Genomic DNA, 20,409 nt, shown 5'->3' with positions numbered 1-20,409 from the left:
GCCGATCAGCTGATGTTTGTTAGTATACATACAAAATTATTAATTTGTGCCAAAAATACTTGTTTGCAATTTGGAATGAAAAGAAAAGCTACAGCAATGGAAATGTATTTATAATTCTTGGAATGTAAAAAAGTCTCCTAAAACACAAAAATTCTATAAATAATTGTTGTTTCCTTAACTTTTTCATTTTTGCATTTGGCAACCCTTTAAATATAAGAACATACGACATGTGAAAACAGTTGCAAATTTTGGTACTCTGTGAAAGAGAGTTGAATTTGTTCGTACAAAAACGGCGTTGCGTCTCATTAGTATAATGATTTTGATCATGATTTAAAATAAACCCTGCAGCACAATGATTTAAATTTGATTAAGAAAATAAATCCTGTATGTTTAAGTATACTTTTAGAAGAAATTATTATTATTTTTTGTGCAAAAGCAGGATTGTCTTTGAAATTTGCTCATTTAGGAAAGATTCTCGAGCAAATCATTTTACTTTTGTATAGTAAATCTAGATAATTTCAACACGATTTAGCTACTGAATCGAGGCCATGAAAGATTTAACTATTGAATCATGATTAAAGTTTAAACCCACCTTTATATAAAGATTGCTAGGAAAAAATAATTTTATTAGAGTTTCTAACGAGTCCACAATGGCTTTGTTAATGAACAAATGACAGTTAGGGTCAGATCCGCAAATGTAATTACTATAATAAGAGTTTTGATTTGAAAACACTTTGGTAATATATGAAGTCTTTAACTATTATATTTTAGTATATTTTTTGCAAACAATTTAAACTCCACCACATGGAGGATATTTTGAAAATAACCTTCTTAGCAGTAGAGTAATGGCGGCGTTGCTGCCCATGCATTAGTTTTCTTGTTGTATTTTTTGTTGTTCTTGATTGAGGGAGAACGAAAACGAAAAAACATGTGAATATTTTCAAGAATCACATTTTGAATGAATCATCGCCATCAATGCTTAAATTAATTGAGTCAATGAATGAATGCTAATGGCAAAAAAGGGAGACCAGAGAGGAGGGATGGGGTAGTCGGGATATGGTGTTAAATATTGTATGTTAACATACAACACACCAAGTCATATTTGTACGACGTACATATGTATATATGAACGGCCGACAAACATATGAATGATGGTGCTGACGGCAACGGCGGGGCAGCAGCAATTCAGCCAACCATCCAGTTTATTTGCCTTTCTTTGTATAGTGTGCAATAAAACGTCAACGACAAAACACGTAATCCGAGTACTTGACCTTTTTTGTTGAAGGGAAATTTGTATATAAAAACACAATTTGAAATTGCAAACAAAAAAAATTATAGAAAAAAAAATATAAAAAATATAGAAGTACACTTCAAAGACTAAAAAATATATATAAACTATTTTATTTGTAATAAAAATAGCTCACAAAACTTTCCTGGTCAATTTTCTAAATAGTAATAATGCTACCATATTTAGCTCTTCCAAATAAAAGTTTTAGAAAACATTTCAAGAGATCAGCTGATCTAAGTTAAATGATGCTTACCTTATTTAGAAATAATCAGTCGAGCTGAATTTACAATACAGAATTAAATAGACTTTTTATTTCGATTTTATTGAAATCCTACTCTAAATCAAGATTGATTTTAATACAATACTGTTTTTGCAAAAAAAAAAAAAAAAAAAAGCATGACTTTTCCCAAAAGTATCAAATGACATATCAAAATTCCAAATACCTTAAAAATAAATGGCAACAGTACTATACTTTCTAAATCGATTCGATTTAGAAAGTATAGTCTAAACGCGCCTATACATATAACCTCAGCAGAATATAAGCGGATTTACATATAACATTTCACCATGATTAAAGGCTGAATCAGTATTTTCTTAATAAGGCAGAATTTAGCACGATTTATCATACACATTTAAATAATCGTGCGGCAGTGTTTATTTTAAATCATGATGCAATAATAAGGTGATGTTTTAAAACAAAAACCTTTGTTTTTGTCTCGACCATCTGTCAAATTTTTCTTTATAATATTTCACATGGTTGGCAACACTGCACATCGAATTCAAGTAGAAATTACCCACTTTGACAGTTATTCGAGATATCAGCTGCGCAAAATGGACTAACTATTCATTGTGCCATGTTTTAAATCGTGATCGAAATCATGATTCTAATGAGATGCAACGTGTTTTTTGTACGAAAAAATACAACTCCTCATAGTGTACCAAAATTTGCAACTGTTTTCACATGTTGTTTGTTTTTATATACGACGGCTGCCAAATGCAAAAATGAAAGATCAAAGGAAAAATAAAATTGTTGTGATTTTAGTTGTTTTTTTTTTTACTTTTCAAGCGATCACAGCAGTTTCATTGTTGTAATTTTTCATTTCATTTTCAAATTGCAAACAAATATTTTTGTCGCAAATTCATAATTTTTTATGTATTACTAACAAATATCAGCTGTTCGATATTTAGATCATGATTAAAGGTATATTTAAATAATTAGGGTGAATTTCTGGATTTCGTTAATCGAGTCGATTCAAAATCGTATATGTAAAAGTAGTTTAAGTATCTTAAGTATGTATTTATTTTGTATGCTATTTGTATAGTTTGATAAGGATTATTTTAAATGTTTTAATGTGTTTAACTCTCATTTTCCAACTAAATATTTTATGTATTTTTTCAATATTTATGTTTAGTTTTTTTTTAACATTCGTTTCAGTAAACATAGTCATAAAACAATATTCAATTGTTTACTCAACGGAACAGTAGGACTTTCACTAGACTAGTTCTGTATATCACATTAGTGAATTGTTCTATTGAACTAATTACTAAAGGAATAATGTGAGGGAAATAAATACAACATTGGCCAACTTCAGACGAAGGGCGTATCATACCGGAAATGGGCCAAGGAGTTAACACTTCTATAAGAGGATAACAATTTAAATGTGAACATAAGTAAAATCCAATATATTTATGAATAAAATTAACTTGTTGCCATTTAATTGACATTAAGGAAACGGTATTAAGTGAACTAGTTCATTTGATCCCTTTTGTGAATTATTCAAGTGCGATTAAACTTTCATAGGGGAGTAACACCGCTTTGATCCAAACTCTACAAATCGTAATATTCTTCAAAATCATGTTGGAATAATGAGAAGATCGATCTACTGCTTCTGGTATAAATTTATTATTTCATTTGAAATAATAAATTTTTTTATTTAAACTTTTTACAAGACGATATTTTTCACCGAACCGAATTAAACTAACAATTCCACAATTCATGTAGCTTTAAAAATTCGTTACATTGTTCTGCAGAATGAACCTCTCGGGATCGTTGTCTTCTCCATATTGGTATGGTAATGAACTGTGATGGTAATTCAATTTTATTTCTCATCGTTTTTTTTTTTTTTTTTTTTTGCAATGTAATATTTTACTCCACCTTTGCTTCATTTTTTTCAAACAAATTCTTGTGGTTGTTGTTATTGTTTAATTTTTTCCGTCAAGCGTCTCTGATTGTATACTCGTTGTTTGTTGGCAAGTTGTTTCAAATTACTCAAGATATAATTTTTGTTGGTGTTGTTATCATTTTTAATCGTTATGATGGAGGAGGGAGAAGAGAGGTAAAATGTGTGGTGTTGCCAAAAAAGATATCGATTTATTTTTTATTATTATGAAAATAAATAAAATTGGCAAAGAGAGCAGATCAAGCCATAATATAGTAAAAAACAAATATGTCAAACAACAATGCAATTTGGCAACTCTGTTTTCATTTCATTTGGGGAACGAGAACGCAAACATAATAAAGCAGTTGGGAGAGAGAGAGAGAGTGGGAGAACTGTCGCCTCCAGACATGGAGCATTACGTCGTTGTTGGAGCCAAATAGCAACAACAATAATAATAACAACAACGACAGCAAATAATACGAACGAATTTGTAAGGAAACAACAAACTGATGATGTTTAGACGACAAGATGAAATAAAGGAAAAAAATACACAGTCGTGCAAAAGAAACAAATTGTAAGATGATGATGATAATTGTAAAGCAAACACATACACACACAACTAAACAAAAACACATAATTGCAAAGAAATCAAAAATATGTATTTTATCGCATAGCACAATATAATGTTAATAATAAGACATTTTGGTGGAATTACGAGAAATGTGTATAGGAAAAAATGGAAAGCTAAAAAATATATTCGAAAACTTAAAAAATGTAAAAAAGTTTTTATTAAATAACTTTTAAGATTTGCAAAAATGGGTAGAACAGCTAATTAGTGTCAAGAAATTGACATGATGAATAGATAAGATTTTACTAGAAAATCGTAAAATCAAGATAAAACTCGAAAAATCCAGAATGACGTGAATGAATTGATTGATGGGGAACTGACAAATAGTAAAATGGGGTACACACTAGCCAACATAAATAGTAATTGATATAGAAGGGTGTGGACAATTTAAGTGAGGTACACACTCGTACAAAAAAATCTGGATAAAAGGGACAAAAACCAATCATGGCGTCTATGATTTGAATTAAATGTGGTACACATTAGCCAACATAAAACAAAGAAATAAAATTTGTTGTATTTAAAATAAAATAAAAATAGTAAATTTCAAACTTCATACAGCTCGACTTATAAAGACATTTTCAATCTACAAGAAAACAACATTTAGCTGGTAATCCCTTAATCTCGACTATAAGGTACAGTGCATCCCGACTGTTTGATACAGTTTAATTTTCTTCCAACCCTGATATAATAAAGTCGGCATTGATGTCAACATTTTATTTATTTTTTCTTTATTTTCAGAGAAATGTCATAGCCAGTTGTAATTTTTCCGAAGAAATGAAATTCTTACAAAATGATGATGATGTTCAATGAGAATTGTTTCGTTCTTGAACAAATATGATAAATGAGTGCGGTGACAGACAGGGAGGAGGGAGGAAAGTATTTCATTGAATTTTCACTCTTTATGTTTATGATTTTTTGTTCTTGGTTGGTTGTTTGGTGGTTTCTGTGCTCGACGGCAAGAGGCTAGACCGACATAAACAATTGAAAATAAATAAAGAAAAAAACTACACGTCATTAATTAGACACGACGCCACACAACCAACCAGCAGTAGCACCAGACGGCAAAAGCAGCAAAATATAATGGCAAACCATGTATACATATCTTTAATAATTTTTCAGTCAGAGAAGGACACAAATGAGCACCCGCCGCATGACATATGCAAAAAATATATATTTGCAATATTGAGAAGAAAACGAGTAATAACATCGTTCGGCCGGAATGTATGTGATATTTCAAACTCGGTCGAAATATTGCGAATTTGTGCCGTGATTTTTTGAATTTAGAATAGAAAATTTGGTAAAAACTTTAAAATATAGAATATGGTTGTTGTTGTTGTAGCAGCCCTATTGCTTCTACACAATGGGATGAGGAGACAGACGTTGGCCGAGTATAACTCGGGTCGTTTCGGATCGTAGACCCCTCTGTCGTGGAAACGATTGAATATGGTCGGGATCAAATGGCAAATCTTTTAGTAAATCGAACAATCGATATCACAATTAATTTAAAGATTATATTATGTTCACTTATAAGCCCATTATCGTGATTATATCTTTATGATGGATATTTTTGTTGCATATTTTCTTACAATATACAATGCGATATGAAAATTAAATCACGATTAAGCAGTTAACCACGGCAATATCCGTAAAGCTCATTGATTTGACATTTATATTCTCGAAAAGGAAGGATAAGGAATTTCAGTTAGTTAGTTCCATAGTTCATTTTAGTGAATCATGTCAATTGAACAATGCCTGCATGCAACTTCAGAGTGATTCGAGTTAAAGGTTAAAAAAACATTAAAAAACAACTAATAATTGTTCTACTTTTTAACATATTTTCAGCAAACAGAAAATAAATCAAACCCCCCAAAACGTTTACTGGGAAATAGGCATACGAACAAGCAGCAGCAATAGCAGCACTCTTGGAAACAATCAATAATACAAAAGTACAAAATCCAAATATACTTTGTTACATACATACACTTCTAGGGGGGTTTATAGTACACTAGCAAAGTACCCGCTACTTCGTATGCGGAAAGGGAATAAAAAAATATTTCATATGGAAATGGTGAATACCGTATAATTAGTTGTACTATAGTTCTGAATTCCACCTCTATTCCTACATTTAATATCAAGTTTATTACCATTAATTACTCTTCATACACATAAGCACTATTTTCCGACATCCACACTTTAGCAAAAACGTACAGGTTCCACGTGTAATTCCATTTAGAATTTTCGAACACCGTCACCTCCACTAAATTTGGTACCAAAAACCCTTTGGTCCTTCTTTCTAACTCTCTGTCAATGACCAACATTCTAAATTTTAGGTTTCCAGCTCTCTCCGTTATCCAAGTTTAGTGAATTTTCTATTCTATACTATTGGTACACATAAATTCGAGTTTCCAAAGTTGTCTCCATAGCTCAATACTACACTTCAACAGTAATCTAAGTTCCAAATCTCAAGATTCAACCAAATCCAAATTGCTTCAAATTTAGTACCATTTAGTAATTCTCATACTCATAGGTAAGAATTTCTAAAACTACATCAATCCATCAATCCTAATCTTACTTCCACCAAAGTCCAAATTGTTCCAAATTATTTTTAAGTCCAAATATTAGGAATCCCGCTCACACAAAACGAATTGTACCATATTTAGTACCAATTAGGTCTTCTCGTATCCATAAGTACGAAATTCCAATACTTCCTTAATCTTGCAATTTTAATTACAAATTTACGTTTACTATCTCTATCCGTTAACTCGAATCAAAATTGTACCAATTTTTTACCATTTAGTACACATAATGACGAATTTTAAAAAATTACCGACATATCTCAATTCTGCACTCAAACTGTAATATTAATTCAAAATTTTAGAATACAGCCCTACCGTTCACACATTTGTAAGATTTCCGGACCCATTTTGTACTTTTTGTTTCTATAATTAACAATTTCCTAAACTATGTCAATCTTACACTCCAACAGTAATTTTAATTAAAAAATTCGGGAGTCCAGCTCTATCCGTTCACACATAATCAAGTTGTACGAAATATAGTACTATTTAGTACACATAGGTACTATGCTTCCATATCTCAATTCTATATTCAAACATCAACCATTAGTCCAAATTATGGGTTTCCAGCTCTCTCCGTTCACCCAAATCCATCTAGTGCCGTTTAGTACTTTTCGTACACATAAATACGAGTTTCCAAAGATGTCTCTATAGCTCAATCTTCAACGGAAATCTTAATTCCAAATTTCAGGTTTTCAGTTCTATCCTTTCAAGCAAAATCCAAATTGTACTAAATTTAGTACCATATAGTACCTTTCGTACCAATAAGTACGAATTTCATAATCTACCTCAGTCCTACATTCCAACAGTCATTTTAATTCCCAATTTGAAGACTTCAGCTCTGTCTGTTCACCTAAATCCAACTTCCACCAAATTTAGTACCATTTAGTACTTTTCGTACAAATAAGTACGATTTTTTAAAGCTAATTCCGATTATCAAGATTACATCTCTACACACTCAACTGAATGTAAATAGTACGAAATTTAGTACCATTTTACACTTTTTATACACATAAGTACGAATGTACTTATTTCCGTACATCAACACTACTTCCCAACCAGTATTCCATTTCATATGTCAAGATTCATGCTATATATGTTCAATATATATACAACAGGAAATAAATTCAGTAAAGTTTAGTACCTTTAGTATACTTATAGGTCGAATTTCTAAAAACCCTTTGCACATCATTCTAACTTTCCATCAGTGACCAACATTCCAAATTTCAGAATTCTAGCTCTTCCCGTTCGCTAATAAAAAGGGTACCATATTTGGTACATTTTAGTACTTTTCGTACCCTTCTACTTCCAACAAAACTTCCTGCATACCCCGATCCTACACCCCCATAATGACTGTACACTGTAGTATGAATTTCCAAAACTTCCTTCTTAACCCAAACCTACACTTCACAGAGATCCTAATTCCAAGTTTCAGAATTCCAACGCTATCGGTTCACTCACAATCCAAATTGTACCAAATTTGGCACACAGTAGTATGAATTTCCAAAACCTCCAACTTACCCTAACCCTACAACCCCACGGTGACCCTAAATCCAAGTTTCAGGATTACAACTCTATCGGTTCACTCACAATTCAAATTGTACCAAATTTAGTACACAGTAGTACGAATTTCCAAAACCTCCTACTTACCCCAATCCTACACCACCACAGTGATCCTAACACCAAGTTTCAGGATTCCAACTCTATCTGTTCGCCCACAATTAAAATTGTACCACATTTAGTACACAGTAGTACCAATTTCCAAAACATCCTACATACCCCAATCCTACACCCCCACAATGATCCTAAATCCAAGTTTTAGGATTCCAACTCTATCGGTTCACCCTCAATTCAAATTGTACCAAATTAAGTACATAGTAGTACCAATTTCCAAAACTTCATACATACCCCAATCCTACACCCCCACAGTGATCCTAAATCCAAGTTTCAGGATTCCAACTCCATCGGTTTATCCCCAATTCAATTTGTACCAAATTTAGTACACTGTAGTACGAATTTCCAAAACTTCCTACAGACCCCAATCCTACACCCTCACAGTGATCCTAAATCCAAGTTTCAGGATTCCAACTCTATCGGTTCACCCCCAATTCAAATTGTACCAAATTTAGTACACAGTACTATGAATTTCCAAAACTTCCTACAGATCCCAATCCTACACCCCCACAGTGATCCTATATCCAAGTTTCAGGATTCCAACTCCATCGGTTCACCCTCAATTCAAATTGTACCAAATTTAGGACATAGTAGTACCAATTTCCAAAACTTCCTACATACCCCAATTCTACACCCCCACAGTGATCCTAAATCCAAGTTTCAGGATTCCAACTCTATCGGTTCATCCACAATTCAATTTGTACCAAATTTAGTACACTGTAGTACGAATTTCCAAAACTTCCTACATACCCCAATTCTACACCCCCACAGTGATCCTAAATCAAAGTTTCAATATTCCAACTCTATCGATTCATCTACAATTCAATTTGTACCAAATTTAGTACACTGTAGTACGAATTTCCAAAACTTCCTACAGACCCCAATCCTACACCCTCACAGTGATCCTAAATCCAAGTTTCAGGATTACAACTCTTTCGGTTCACTCACAATTCAAATTGTACCAAATTTAGTACACAGTAGTACGAATTTCCAAAACGTCCCACTTAACCCAAACTTTCACCCCCAGACTGATCCTAAATCCAAGATTTATGATTCCAACTCTATCGGTTCACCCACAATTCAAATTGTACCAAATTTAGTACACATTAGTAAACATTTTTAAAACTTCCTACATATCTCGATCTTACACCCCAACAGTTATCCTGACTCCAAATTTCATGATTCTAGCTCTATTGGTTCGCATAAAATTCAAATTGTACCAAATTTAGTACCATTTAGTACCCATGAATATAAATTACTGAAACTGGGTAAAAAAATTCCAAAACTACGTACATTCCCAATTCTACACTCAGATGTCCAACTCCTAATGTTAATTTCAAATTTCAGGATTCCAGCTCGATTTGTATCTCCAAATTAAATTTGTACCAAATATAGTATCATATAGTACTTTTCGTACACATGAGTACACGCTTTCAAAACCATCTCCTTAAATAGACTCTACATCTCATCCCTAAGTCGCATTCCAAATTTCAAGTTTTTAGCTCTATCAATTCACATTCTACGAAATTGTACAAAATTAAGTACATTTTAGTACTTTTCGTACCCTTCTATTTCGAATTTCCAAAAACCCGTTGGTACATCTATCCTACACTCAGCGACCACCAATCCAAATTTCAGAGTTCTAGCTCTACCGGTTCGCCAAATACAAATGGTATCACATTTAGTACTTTTTAGTACTTTTCGTACCGTTCTAGTACGAATTTCCAAAAACGCTTTTGTACATCTTCCTAACTTTACATCAGTGACCCACATTCCAAATTTCAGAATTCTAGCTCTTCCCGTTCGCCTAATACAAAGGGTACCATATTTGGTACATTTTAGTACTTTTCGTACCCTTCTAGTTCGAATTTCCAAAAACCCAGCCTTATCTCACGCCTACACACCAACACCAACCCACACTCAAAATTTCAAGCTTCTAGCTTTAGCCGTTTCGTCTGGGCGATGATCTGTCAGTCAGTCACTCAGTCACTCACTCACTCACTTAACACTAAGCTCTTTTATATATATAGATATGGAAATATGTAGAAAATTGATAATTGAGTGATTTTAAATTGTCTTTCGATTGTTCGTATATACGACAACGTACATATATACATATAATCACGCCAATGAGCAAAAGTCAAGTCCTGACCAAGTTAGCATACTTGTCGAATTTCCTAACAGGGAATCCTGGACTAGTGGCTCCCTACCTCTGCCAGGTCTGTCAATCTTCACAGACGGGTCCAAGATGGAAGAAGGCACTGGCGCAGGCGTCTACTGCAGGGAATTAGGTATACGAAACTCATATAAACTCAACAATGATTGTAGCGTTTTTCAAGCAGAGATTCTTGCAATCACGAAAGCGGCCGAGATAGTAAAAGCACTTAATACAGACTTTACAGGACCGGTGACTATTTACGTAGATAGTCAGGCGGCCCTGAAAGCGGTGAAGTCGCATACTATAAACTCGAAAGCAGTTCATGATTGTAAGACCGCTCTGAATGATATACGTCAAATAGTTGGGTTATGCTGGGTTCCAGGACATAACGATATTGAAGGGAATGAGATAGCCGACGAGCTTGCTCGAGGGGGGTCACAGTCGTCCAGTCTTCTGATTGAGAGATCTGTGAAACCCCCTATTAGCTATTTCATTGGCAGAATCCGTGCGTTCTATTGCGAGGTAGTCGGCAACAGATGGCTAAGGGAACCTGCATGCAGAATCTCTAAATCTATCTGGCCAGAATTCTCTCATAAAAGAACGTCTTCGCTGCTGGATCACAACAAGAGGGAGATTAAGATCGTTGTGGGGATCATTACTGGTCACTGCAAAGTTAGATCTCTCACTTCTAAGTGGGACTCCAGTGGAGAGGATTACTGTCGTCTATGTGAGGATGAAGAAGAAGTGGAAACAATTGAGCACATCCTTTGCAAATGTCCATCGCTGATCAGCAGAAGACATAAACAGTTTGGATGTTATGAAATTGATAATCTAGTCTTCTTCTCCAAAATAGACCCTAACCTAATTCTAGGCTTTGTCAAAAAATTGACTTGGCTAAAATAATGTCTCTTCCGCTTCCGCTCCCTCCTATTCTGACTACCTCTCTCTCTACTCTTCCACTATCTTTTCTTCTCTCTCTTTATAGGTACACCTATACATAATGGATGATCACAATGGACATAGTCTCCGAGTGGACGGTTGTTACAACAGCCGTACATCCCAAACCTAACCTAACCTAACCTAGCATACTTGAGTGTTTTTTGTAGAAAATTGGAGACCCCTAAATCTTCATACAACTAAATACCGAGGTGTCTTATATATACACTAGGCGAACTTAATTTCTACTATAGACAATAGCTGACTTCAGAGTCTGCTCTAGGCAATTTATGGACCGCCTCTTATAGACCATTGCAGACCTCTACATATTTTTAGGATAATTGAAAACATATATTTTCATAAAAAAGAAGAAAGATAAACATGAGTGTTAGCAAATCGAGATGTACAGGAGTCAGAATAAAGACCGAAAATTTTAACAACGAGTAAAACACCAAACCGAAGGTTTTGGTACAGGCACATCCTTCTGTAGAGATGAAGATGGAAACCTGACGACAGATACAGATAAAGTATCACTTTGCAAAGCTTCTGTTATCATATAGTAGCGGTGAAGAAGATACCCCAGAACCTATAACAGAGAACGGTATATATTGCATACCACCTAGCCAAGATGAGGTCAGAGTAGATCGGTGGTCAGATGCTGGTCAGGAGCATGCACCAAATGACTAATACAATTTGGCTAGAGGAATGCATGCCCTTGCACAAAAAGGAGACAAGGCAATATGTGCCAACTATAGAGGAATAAGTTTCCTTTGCGTCGCATATAAAGTGTTATCCAGCGTACTGTGTGAAGACTGAAGCCAATGGTCAATGACATTATTGAACCATAACAATGCGGCTACAGGCCTGGCAAATCCACTATCGACCAAATTTTAACTATTGCCAGATCCTGGAAAAGATCAATGAAAAAACATGGACACATTCCACCTATTCGTCGACTATAAAGCTGCATTCTACAGACATCCCTATCCGAACATGGGTGTTTAAAGCCGCAGACATGTTCGGCATTCCAGGATAACCTTAACTGGAGCCCTTCAATACCGAACGAGGATTCAGACAAAGTGACAGTTTGCCGTGTGATCTTTTTAACATTCTGCTGGAAAAGGACATACGAGACGCAAAGGTGAACAGTAATGACACTCTGTACACCAAACAATACATGTTACACCCCTACGCCGATGACATTGATAAAATGGGTCGAACGTTGCGAGCGGTAACAGCCACAAAATGCGAAGGAGTGCCAAAGTGGGTCTGGCAGTAAATGGCGAGAAGATCAAGCTGATGGTATCAACGCGCAAGACGTCCAGTAGACTCGTATCAACTGTGGAACTTGAGAACTACAGCTTCGAGGTAGTCAAAGATTTTTATACCTCGATATCGCTATAAATAAAACTAATGACATCAGTTTTGAAATTCGGAGGAGAATAGTGTAGGCCCACAGATGCTATTATGGTCTAAGTAAGCAATTCAGCTCAAGAGGCATATAAAAGCGAGCCATCTGATGGATCACGCAGAAGGGGAAGGCAACGAATTCGATGGAAAGATCAAGTGGAAGACAAGACAACATTGCCGAATATGATCTTTCAAACTGGAAAAACTGCGCAAAAGACCGACGTGCCTGGAAATATTTTTTTAAGCGCGGCTTATGGAACGAAAGTTCTGTCACAAGCCAGCTAAGCAAGTAAGATACTACCCGTGCTATTGTATGGACCTGAAGCATGGGTATGGGAAGGCCACGAATCCGATGGAAATATCAAGTAGAAGAAGCATAGTCTATGGAATTGGAAATATCGTAAACTCCTGTCCTGTCCTGTCCTTCTCGAAAAGAAAGAAGATACAAAAATTTTTAAAAATATATTATCGTTGCTTGAAAAAAATGCAATACTAGTGTTTGATGTTTGTTGGAACAATCGTACGTTCGTTTGTGTTCGGTTCGTTATGTTTGCCGACAACACAAAAAATATGTGTCCAAACGAAGAAAAAAAATCCCATAAAATACGCAAAAATACACCACACAAACTCAATAAAAATACTAACAGCAACAACAACAATACAAAGCACTGACACAATCATTTCTCATTTCTGGCTTCGAAAACTCGAATAGTCTCGTTGTCGTCTTCGGCGTCGTCGTTGTCGTGCTATATACAAAGTGCAAAAAAAAAAATTGAAGAGTACTACAGCCACAAAAACACGTTGTGTTGTGTTTGATAGCTGTGCTTTATGGCTGTTGTCGTCGTCTTCTTCTTCTTCGTCACATACAACGTACAGGGCAAGATACTCTACAACCGAATTGCCCTGTCCGCATTCGTCTTGACCACCCCCGCCGCATACAATTTTTATCCAAGCGTCTGCTGTTGTTGTCTATATTCATTATTCGTACTCCCTCCCTCCTATTCCTTCTAAAATTGAAGTCAATGTTTATTTTTTCAATTTCATTATTTTATTTTTGTTAAATATTCTTTTGTTTGATATGTGACGAGTGGTGTGGTGTTGGTGTTTTAATGTTTATTCTTTTCTTCATCATTCCTTGTTGTTGTCGTTCACATTTCATTTATTACATGATGGATGTACAAGTATGTGTATGTGGAACTACTACACAGAGTACATTGAGTGGATATAAGTCGGTCGGACGGACGGACAAATGGACGTGCGTGCGAATTTGCGTGTATGAAATGATTTTTAATAAATCTCGTTGAAATAAAAATGCAAAAAAAAAAAAACAAGAACAACAAGAGAGCGGGCATCTGTTTTTTAAAAAAACAGCAACCTTCAAGACGTCGACGACTTTACATGTGTTAATAAAATACATTTACCCGCAGAAAAGAACAAGGAGGAGGAGAAGTAGGAACAGAACTGGAGAATTTTATCTCATCGAAAATGTGATAACATAAAAAAATGTTTCTCTGTTTTAGTACAAAGAAATGTGATTTAAAAAAACAATTAAATAAAAAAGCGGTAAACACTGAAATTAGCAGAAATGTAGCGAATGACAGCGACAATGCGTTGAAAACATCATGTTTTATTCTGTCAATTGACTCTCGCCCAAGTCTCTCTCTCTCTCTTATCTAGAACATGCCATCATCTCACACTCACTGTAGAGTGACATCGATAAAACAGCTGTTTAATTCTAATAGAGCAAGTAGACGCACAAAAGAAATTACATTTGAAGGATTTATGATTTAAGACAAAAGACGATTGAAAAAGTTATAAAAATAAGAACTTTAAGAACTGGAGCTACCGTAGAATATCGTTAAGATAAATCCGAGTATATTTTATTAACATTTTACAATTTTTTTAAATTTCCCTCTGTATTAAATAGTTGAGTGGTGGATAGAAAAAAGTTTGATGATAAATGGTTTGTTGTTGATAAGGCCGGCCATATACTTTATAGGCAGATGATTTCCTACAATCAGGCACTTAATAAAATAAAGGGTTATATATAGCAGAAGCCTACTCCCACCCACTTGCCAGTCGTAAGCACTCCTTGTCCCCATAAAAATATAGAAACACAATGGAAAACACAAGCAAAAGCAACACTTGGGTACTAAAAATCACCATCAAAAACGATCAGGAGTGTCGTAATGCTACTGATGTGAAAAACGCAGCGTGTAGGGAAACCCTACAGACAGTAGCAACACGAAACCCGAGGGAGAATTATCAGGAGAAAAGGAGACAAAAACGTAAGCGTCAGCAAATCGAGATGTACAAGAGTCAGAATGAAATCCGGAAATTTGACTAACAAGTAAAACACAAAACCGAAGGCTTTGGTACAGGCACATCCTCCAGTAGAGATGAAGATGGAAACATGATGACATATAGCGTGTTGAGGATCTGGAAGGAGCATTTTGCAAAGCTTCTAGTATCAAATAGGTTCTGGGATGAAGTAGATACCCCAGAATAGATGACGGCATTTATTGTATACCACCACCAAGCCAAGATGAGGTCAGAATATTAATCGGCTGAAGAACAATAGTAAAGCAGCAGGTGCAGATGGATTACCAGCCGAACTATTCAAGATCGGTGCAGCATGTACCAGCTGATTAGTACAATTTGGCTAGAAGAATGCATGCCCAATGATTGGAACCTCAGCATCCTGTGTCCCTTGCACAAAAAGGAGACAAGACAATATGTGCCAACTATAGGGGAATAAGTTTCCTTCCCATCGCATATATAGTGCTATCCAGCGTACTGTGTGAACGACTGAAACCAATGGTCAATGACATTATTGGACCATACCAATGCGGCGTCAGGCCTGGCAAATCCACCATCGATCCTGGAATAGATTAACGAAAAAAACATCGACACATTCCACCTATTCGTCGACTATAAAGCTGTATTCGATAGCCCTATCCGCTCCGAGGTGTTTAAAACCATGTCTGTGTTCGGCACTCCTGCAAAATCGATACGGCTATGCAGGATAACCTTAACCGGGCTCAAGATCAGCACTTAAAATCGGAAATGACTTCTCGGATTCAGACAAGGTGACAGTTTATCGTGTGACCTGTTCAACATCCTGCTGGAAAAGGTCATACAAGAGGAAAAGGTGAACAGAAATGGCACTCTGAACATAAAACAACACAAGAACATTGAGAGCGGTAACAGCTAACTTTGAACAAATTGAGGAATCTGCCAAAGTGGGTCTGGCAGTAAATGGCGAGAAGACCAAACTGACTGTATCAACTTGCAGCAAGGCGTCCAGTAGACTCGGACCAACTGTGGAACTTAAGAACTACAGCTTCGAGGTAGTGAAAGAATTTATATACCTTGGAACCGCCATAAATAAAACCAATGACATCAGTTTTGAAATTCGGAGGAGAATTGTGTTAGCCAACAAATGCAACTATGGTCTAGGTAAGCAATTCAGAAACTCACACTCAACAAGACACTGATACTACCCATGTTGTTGTATGGACCTGAAGCACGGGTACTTGCGCAAACAGATGAGGCAGCTCTTGGAGTGTTTGAGAGAAAAAAATCTCCGAAAGATCTATGGGCCGATCTGCGGCCGATGATGGCGAATATCGTCGTCGAATGAACTATGAGATGTACCATCTATTTTTGGACATCGACATAGTCAGACGTATCGAGCTGCAGACTAAACTACGTTGGCTAGGCCATGTTGTGAGAATGGATAAAGATGCCCCAGCGCAAAAGGCATATAAAAGCGAACCAGCTGATGGTTCACACATAAGGGGAAGGCCACGAATCCGATGGAAAGATCAAGTGGAAGACAACATTGCCGAACATGGTCTTTCAAAATGGAAGTACTGCGTCTGGAAATATTTTTTAACCTCGGCTTATGGAACAAATGTTGTCACAAGCCAGCTAAGTAAGTAAGTTAGACGTATTTTTCTCCTCAAGTAATTGAAGAGAGGTCTTTACAACAACCACAAAGTCACTGTTTGGTACCCTCTTTGATTCCAAGATTTGGTGCCTAATATTTCCCAATATTTTATAAAACCAAAAACAAAATTTTGCATTGAAAAAAAAAGAAACAAATCTAAATTCTAGAACTACAGAAGCTGGAAAAAAAGTACATCTTAGAGAGATAAAGCGCTAAAGGAAACAAAAAATTTAAAAAAAACTATTACTTAAAGTTTATGGAAAGGACGATATTTGCCAAAACTTACCTCTGATACAGATTCCTCATCCGATTCTGATAGATCCGTAACTGGCGGTGGATACAATTCCGTATCGGTATCGGAATTATCGCTGGTAATGATATTCTGCAATGCATTCGATATGGCATTTACAATGCCCACCGACGATGACAGCGACGATGAATTCGACGATGTTGATGTGGAATTTGAGCGGGAGTTGTTGGCAGCAACCGATGATGCGACAGCGGCACTTTTGAGTTTTTGTTTTAGTGCTGCTGCGGCAGCGACGGCGGCCGCTTGGGCACCTGCACTGGAGGAGGCACCAGCTCCTTTGGCGGCTGCAGCAGCGGCTGCCGCTGAACCAACCAGTAGCGGTAACGCCGAGGTAAATTTTAAATGGGCATCTTTCGATGAGCCACCGGCTTTCGCCGATGATGAGGCAGATGATAACGCTGATTTACCGGTTGTTACAGCCTGTTGCTGTATGGCTAAGGCGGCTGCTGCCGCAGCTGCTGAGGAGGATTTCTTCGAACGCGTTGAAGAAGTGGGGTTGTTGGATGCAGATGCCGACGCCGACGCCGATGCTGATTTGCTTGAGGTAATTGTGGGCACAGTACCAGTAGCCGTTGATGTGGCTGGTGAGGGTGGTACTGTATTTAAGGCTCCCAAATCAACATCCGCTGATGTTGTTGTTGCTGTTGATGCAGATGGTGTTGCTGATGCTGCAGAGGAGTTGGAGGATGCGGCAGCATTTGTTGGATTGGAATTTGCTGTTTTTGACATTTTATTGCCAGGGGCAGTGTTGCTGACTGCGGCGGGGTTGGATGCTACTGCTGATGATGACGACGCCACATTGGCTGTCGAAGAAGCTGATGACGCGGCGGATGTTGATGTGTTGGAATTGGTGTTATTAGTGTTGTTGTTAACTTTTAATTTGATTTTTGAGTTGGTGTTATTGTTGTTGTTAGTATTTTTCAATCTAGCAGCAGCGGCAGCAGTTGATGCCACACCACCAACACCGCTGTTGTCCAACAACAAATCGTTAGTTGTCGTTGTTGTTGCTGCGGCAGGTGTTATTGTATCAGTGGCGGAGGAAACAACTGTTGTTGTTGTTGTTGCGGAGGAGGAGGAATTTTGACGACCTGCTGCTGTATTGTTGTTGGTAGCATTGCCCTGACGTGAGGACTTTTTACCAACAGCGGCGGCAGGCGTTTGTTGTTGACTATTGTTGTTGTTAGTAGCAATGGTGGCGATTGTTGCAGCTACTGCAGTAGCTGCGGCCAATTTTAAACTATTATTATTGTTGTTGTTATTGTTTTTCTTATTTTTGTTAGACTTGGTTTGTGGCTGCTGCTGTGTTTCTGCTGCTTTGCTGTTGTTGTTATTATTTTTGTTCGAATTCGTCCCAGCCGTTGTTTTATTCAGGTTTTTGTTTTGATCATCTTTATTCATTTTCTATAATTTTTTTTGTATTAACAATTTTCTTTGTTGATTTGCACACAAAATTAAAAAAAAAATTGTATTGAATAATTTGTTTGTTATTTAGTATTGTTGTTGTTGTAATTTTTCACTTGAATCACTTTTGTTGTTTATTATTTTATATTTTTTTGTATCGGTATTCTATTGTTGTTGAACTTCTTTTAATATATTTTTTTTCAATTTTTCTTCTTCTTATTTGGATTTCAGAAACATTCTTTCAAAGCTCTTTGTTCACTTTTTTCTTCTTTTCTCTGGGAAAGGAAACATAACAAAAGAATTATTTTTTTAGAATGGGATGATGAGCGAGGGAGGGAGCGGTTAAGTTATAAACAACGCTAACATTAGTTTAACTCTGTTTAAAGCGGATGTCGACGAAATGAACGAAAAGGAAAAAGTCTTTACAAAGAAAAAAAGAATCGAAAACGAACGAAACACTCGGCACAATGCAAAGATGTACCGCCGACGACCGTAATCAACGAAAATTTACACAAGCAACAACAAATTGTTCGAATGAACGAACGACCGACCGAAAAACCAAAAACGAGTGAGAGAAACCGATAATAGCGATAAATGTGTAAAGGAGAAAGAGTAGCATATTTGTATATTAGCACTATAATAGAAGAAATAACAAAAAAACACTTTCGCGTTTTCTTTTTTTTAATATTTATTTATGGCTAATTTGCATACATAGTTAGTTGCCTTTTTGCCAAAATATTTTTCTTTTCAAATAAAAAAAAAAAAACAGAAATAATAAGCAACGTTGTATTAATTTCATTGGTGTGGTGAGGTGATGGTGAGTGCGTCGTAGAGTAAGGTGTGAACCCACAAACAAAAACGAAATTTTGGTATACAACTCCTATGGGATATTTTGGGTTTTCAACATTTATACGATGCAAGTCCCTTAATTAATAATATGTTTACATGAATATATTTTCCCACCTAAAAAAAACAATGACTCATCCATCTAGTCCCAAAATGAATAAATTATGCCAAGTAAAATAGTATATCTTAGTAGTCTTACGGAAGGCCAGACTCCGGAGAAAGGCGTTTAGCTAATAACTGTGCTGATAGACTACAACAAAATTCCCAACAGTTTTATTTAAATACCTACATCGATTGGACTATGTGACATGGTCAGAAGAAACCCAATAAGGAAAGTAGTAAAATCGGACTGGGTCGAATATAGCCTTCACCACTTTGGATATATTGTAAATATCGTCAGCTAAAATGCAAAAAGATGTAACTAACAAAAGCATAATCGTGTAGGAGAAGCCAAAAACTGTTTTGAATAAAAACTATAAACATGTCAAAAAAAGTACGCCCGGCAGGGTGATATTGCATATGACGAATAATAGACTATATTTTTTTTAACAAATTTAGTTTAATGGCAGTCATAATAATTAAGTAAAAAACGTGAATTTTTTGTTAGTTACGCCTTTTTGCATTTATCAAATAAACCCACTTGTAGTTACGTCTTTTTGTTTTTTCTTAATAGAAGCTCCTTTTTTGACCGCAGACGTGTAAAACTTTGTCAACACATGTATTTTATTGACATTCACAATATTCATTCAAAAAGTCAATTTTCAATTTTTTTTGTTAGTTACGCCTTTTCGCATTTTAGCTAACGATATGTATCCTTACAATTGCATGTCAATGTTCCCTCGAAGGAACATACTCATGCCTTTCAACAACCCATGCTAAATTAAATTTCATTCGGACAGATTATTGTCTGCGTACCATGGGACAAATTTATGGAAAACGTTTTATAACAAAATTAATACACGCTATTCTGTACGCCGCACTCTTAAAAATTTAATTTAATCTGAACGGATATTCACGAAACTTAACACACCTGATTCTAGACTTAATTCAGTGCGCTATGCCAAATTTTGTGCA

At 36.0% G+C, this 20,409-nt stretch overlaps 1 protein-coding gene across 1 annotated transcript in view; it reads right to left on the bottom strand.

The window, feature by feature from the left end:
- LOC133321706 (ankyrin repeat and KH domain-containing protein mask) overlaps positions 1-20,192 on the bottom strand; it is a 44,798-nt gene extending 24,606 nt beyond the window's left edge. Inside the window, exons 1-2 of the mRNA XM_061530790.1 lie at positions 20,189-20,192; positions 17,065-18,476 (exon numbers count right to left, since the gene is read on the bottom strand). Coding sequence (XP_061386774.1) covers positions 17,065-18,476; positions 20,189-20,192 — 1,416 coding nt within the window. The remainder of the gene's footprint in view (positions 1-17,064; positions 18,477-20,188) is intronic.
- Between the last annotated feature and the right edge of the window lie 217 nt (positions 20,193-20,409).

The sequence above is a fragment of the Musca vetustissima genome, unplaced genomic scaffold (assembly GCF_032173495.1).
Source record: "Musca vetustissima isolate MV318-11 ecotype Yass unplaced genomic scaffold, APGP_CSIRO_Mvet_v1 utg75198, whole genome shotgun sequence".
NCBI classification, from domain to species: Eukaryota; Metazoa; Arthropoda; class Insecta; order Diptera; family Muscidae; genus Musca; species Musca vetustissima.
This window is presented reverse-complemented; position numbering and strand designations above follow the sequence as displayed.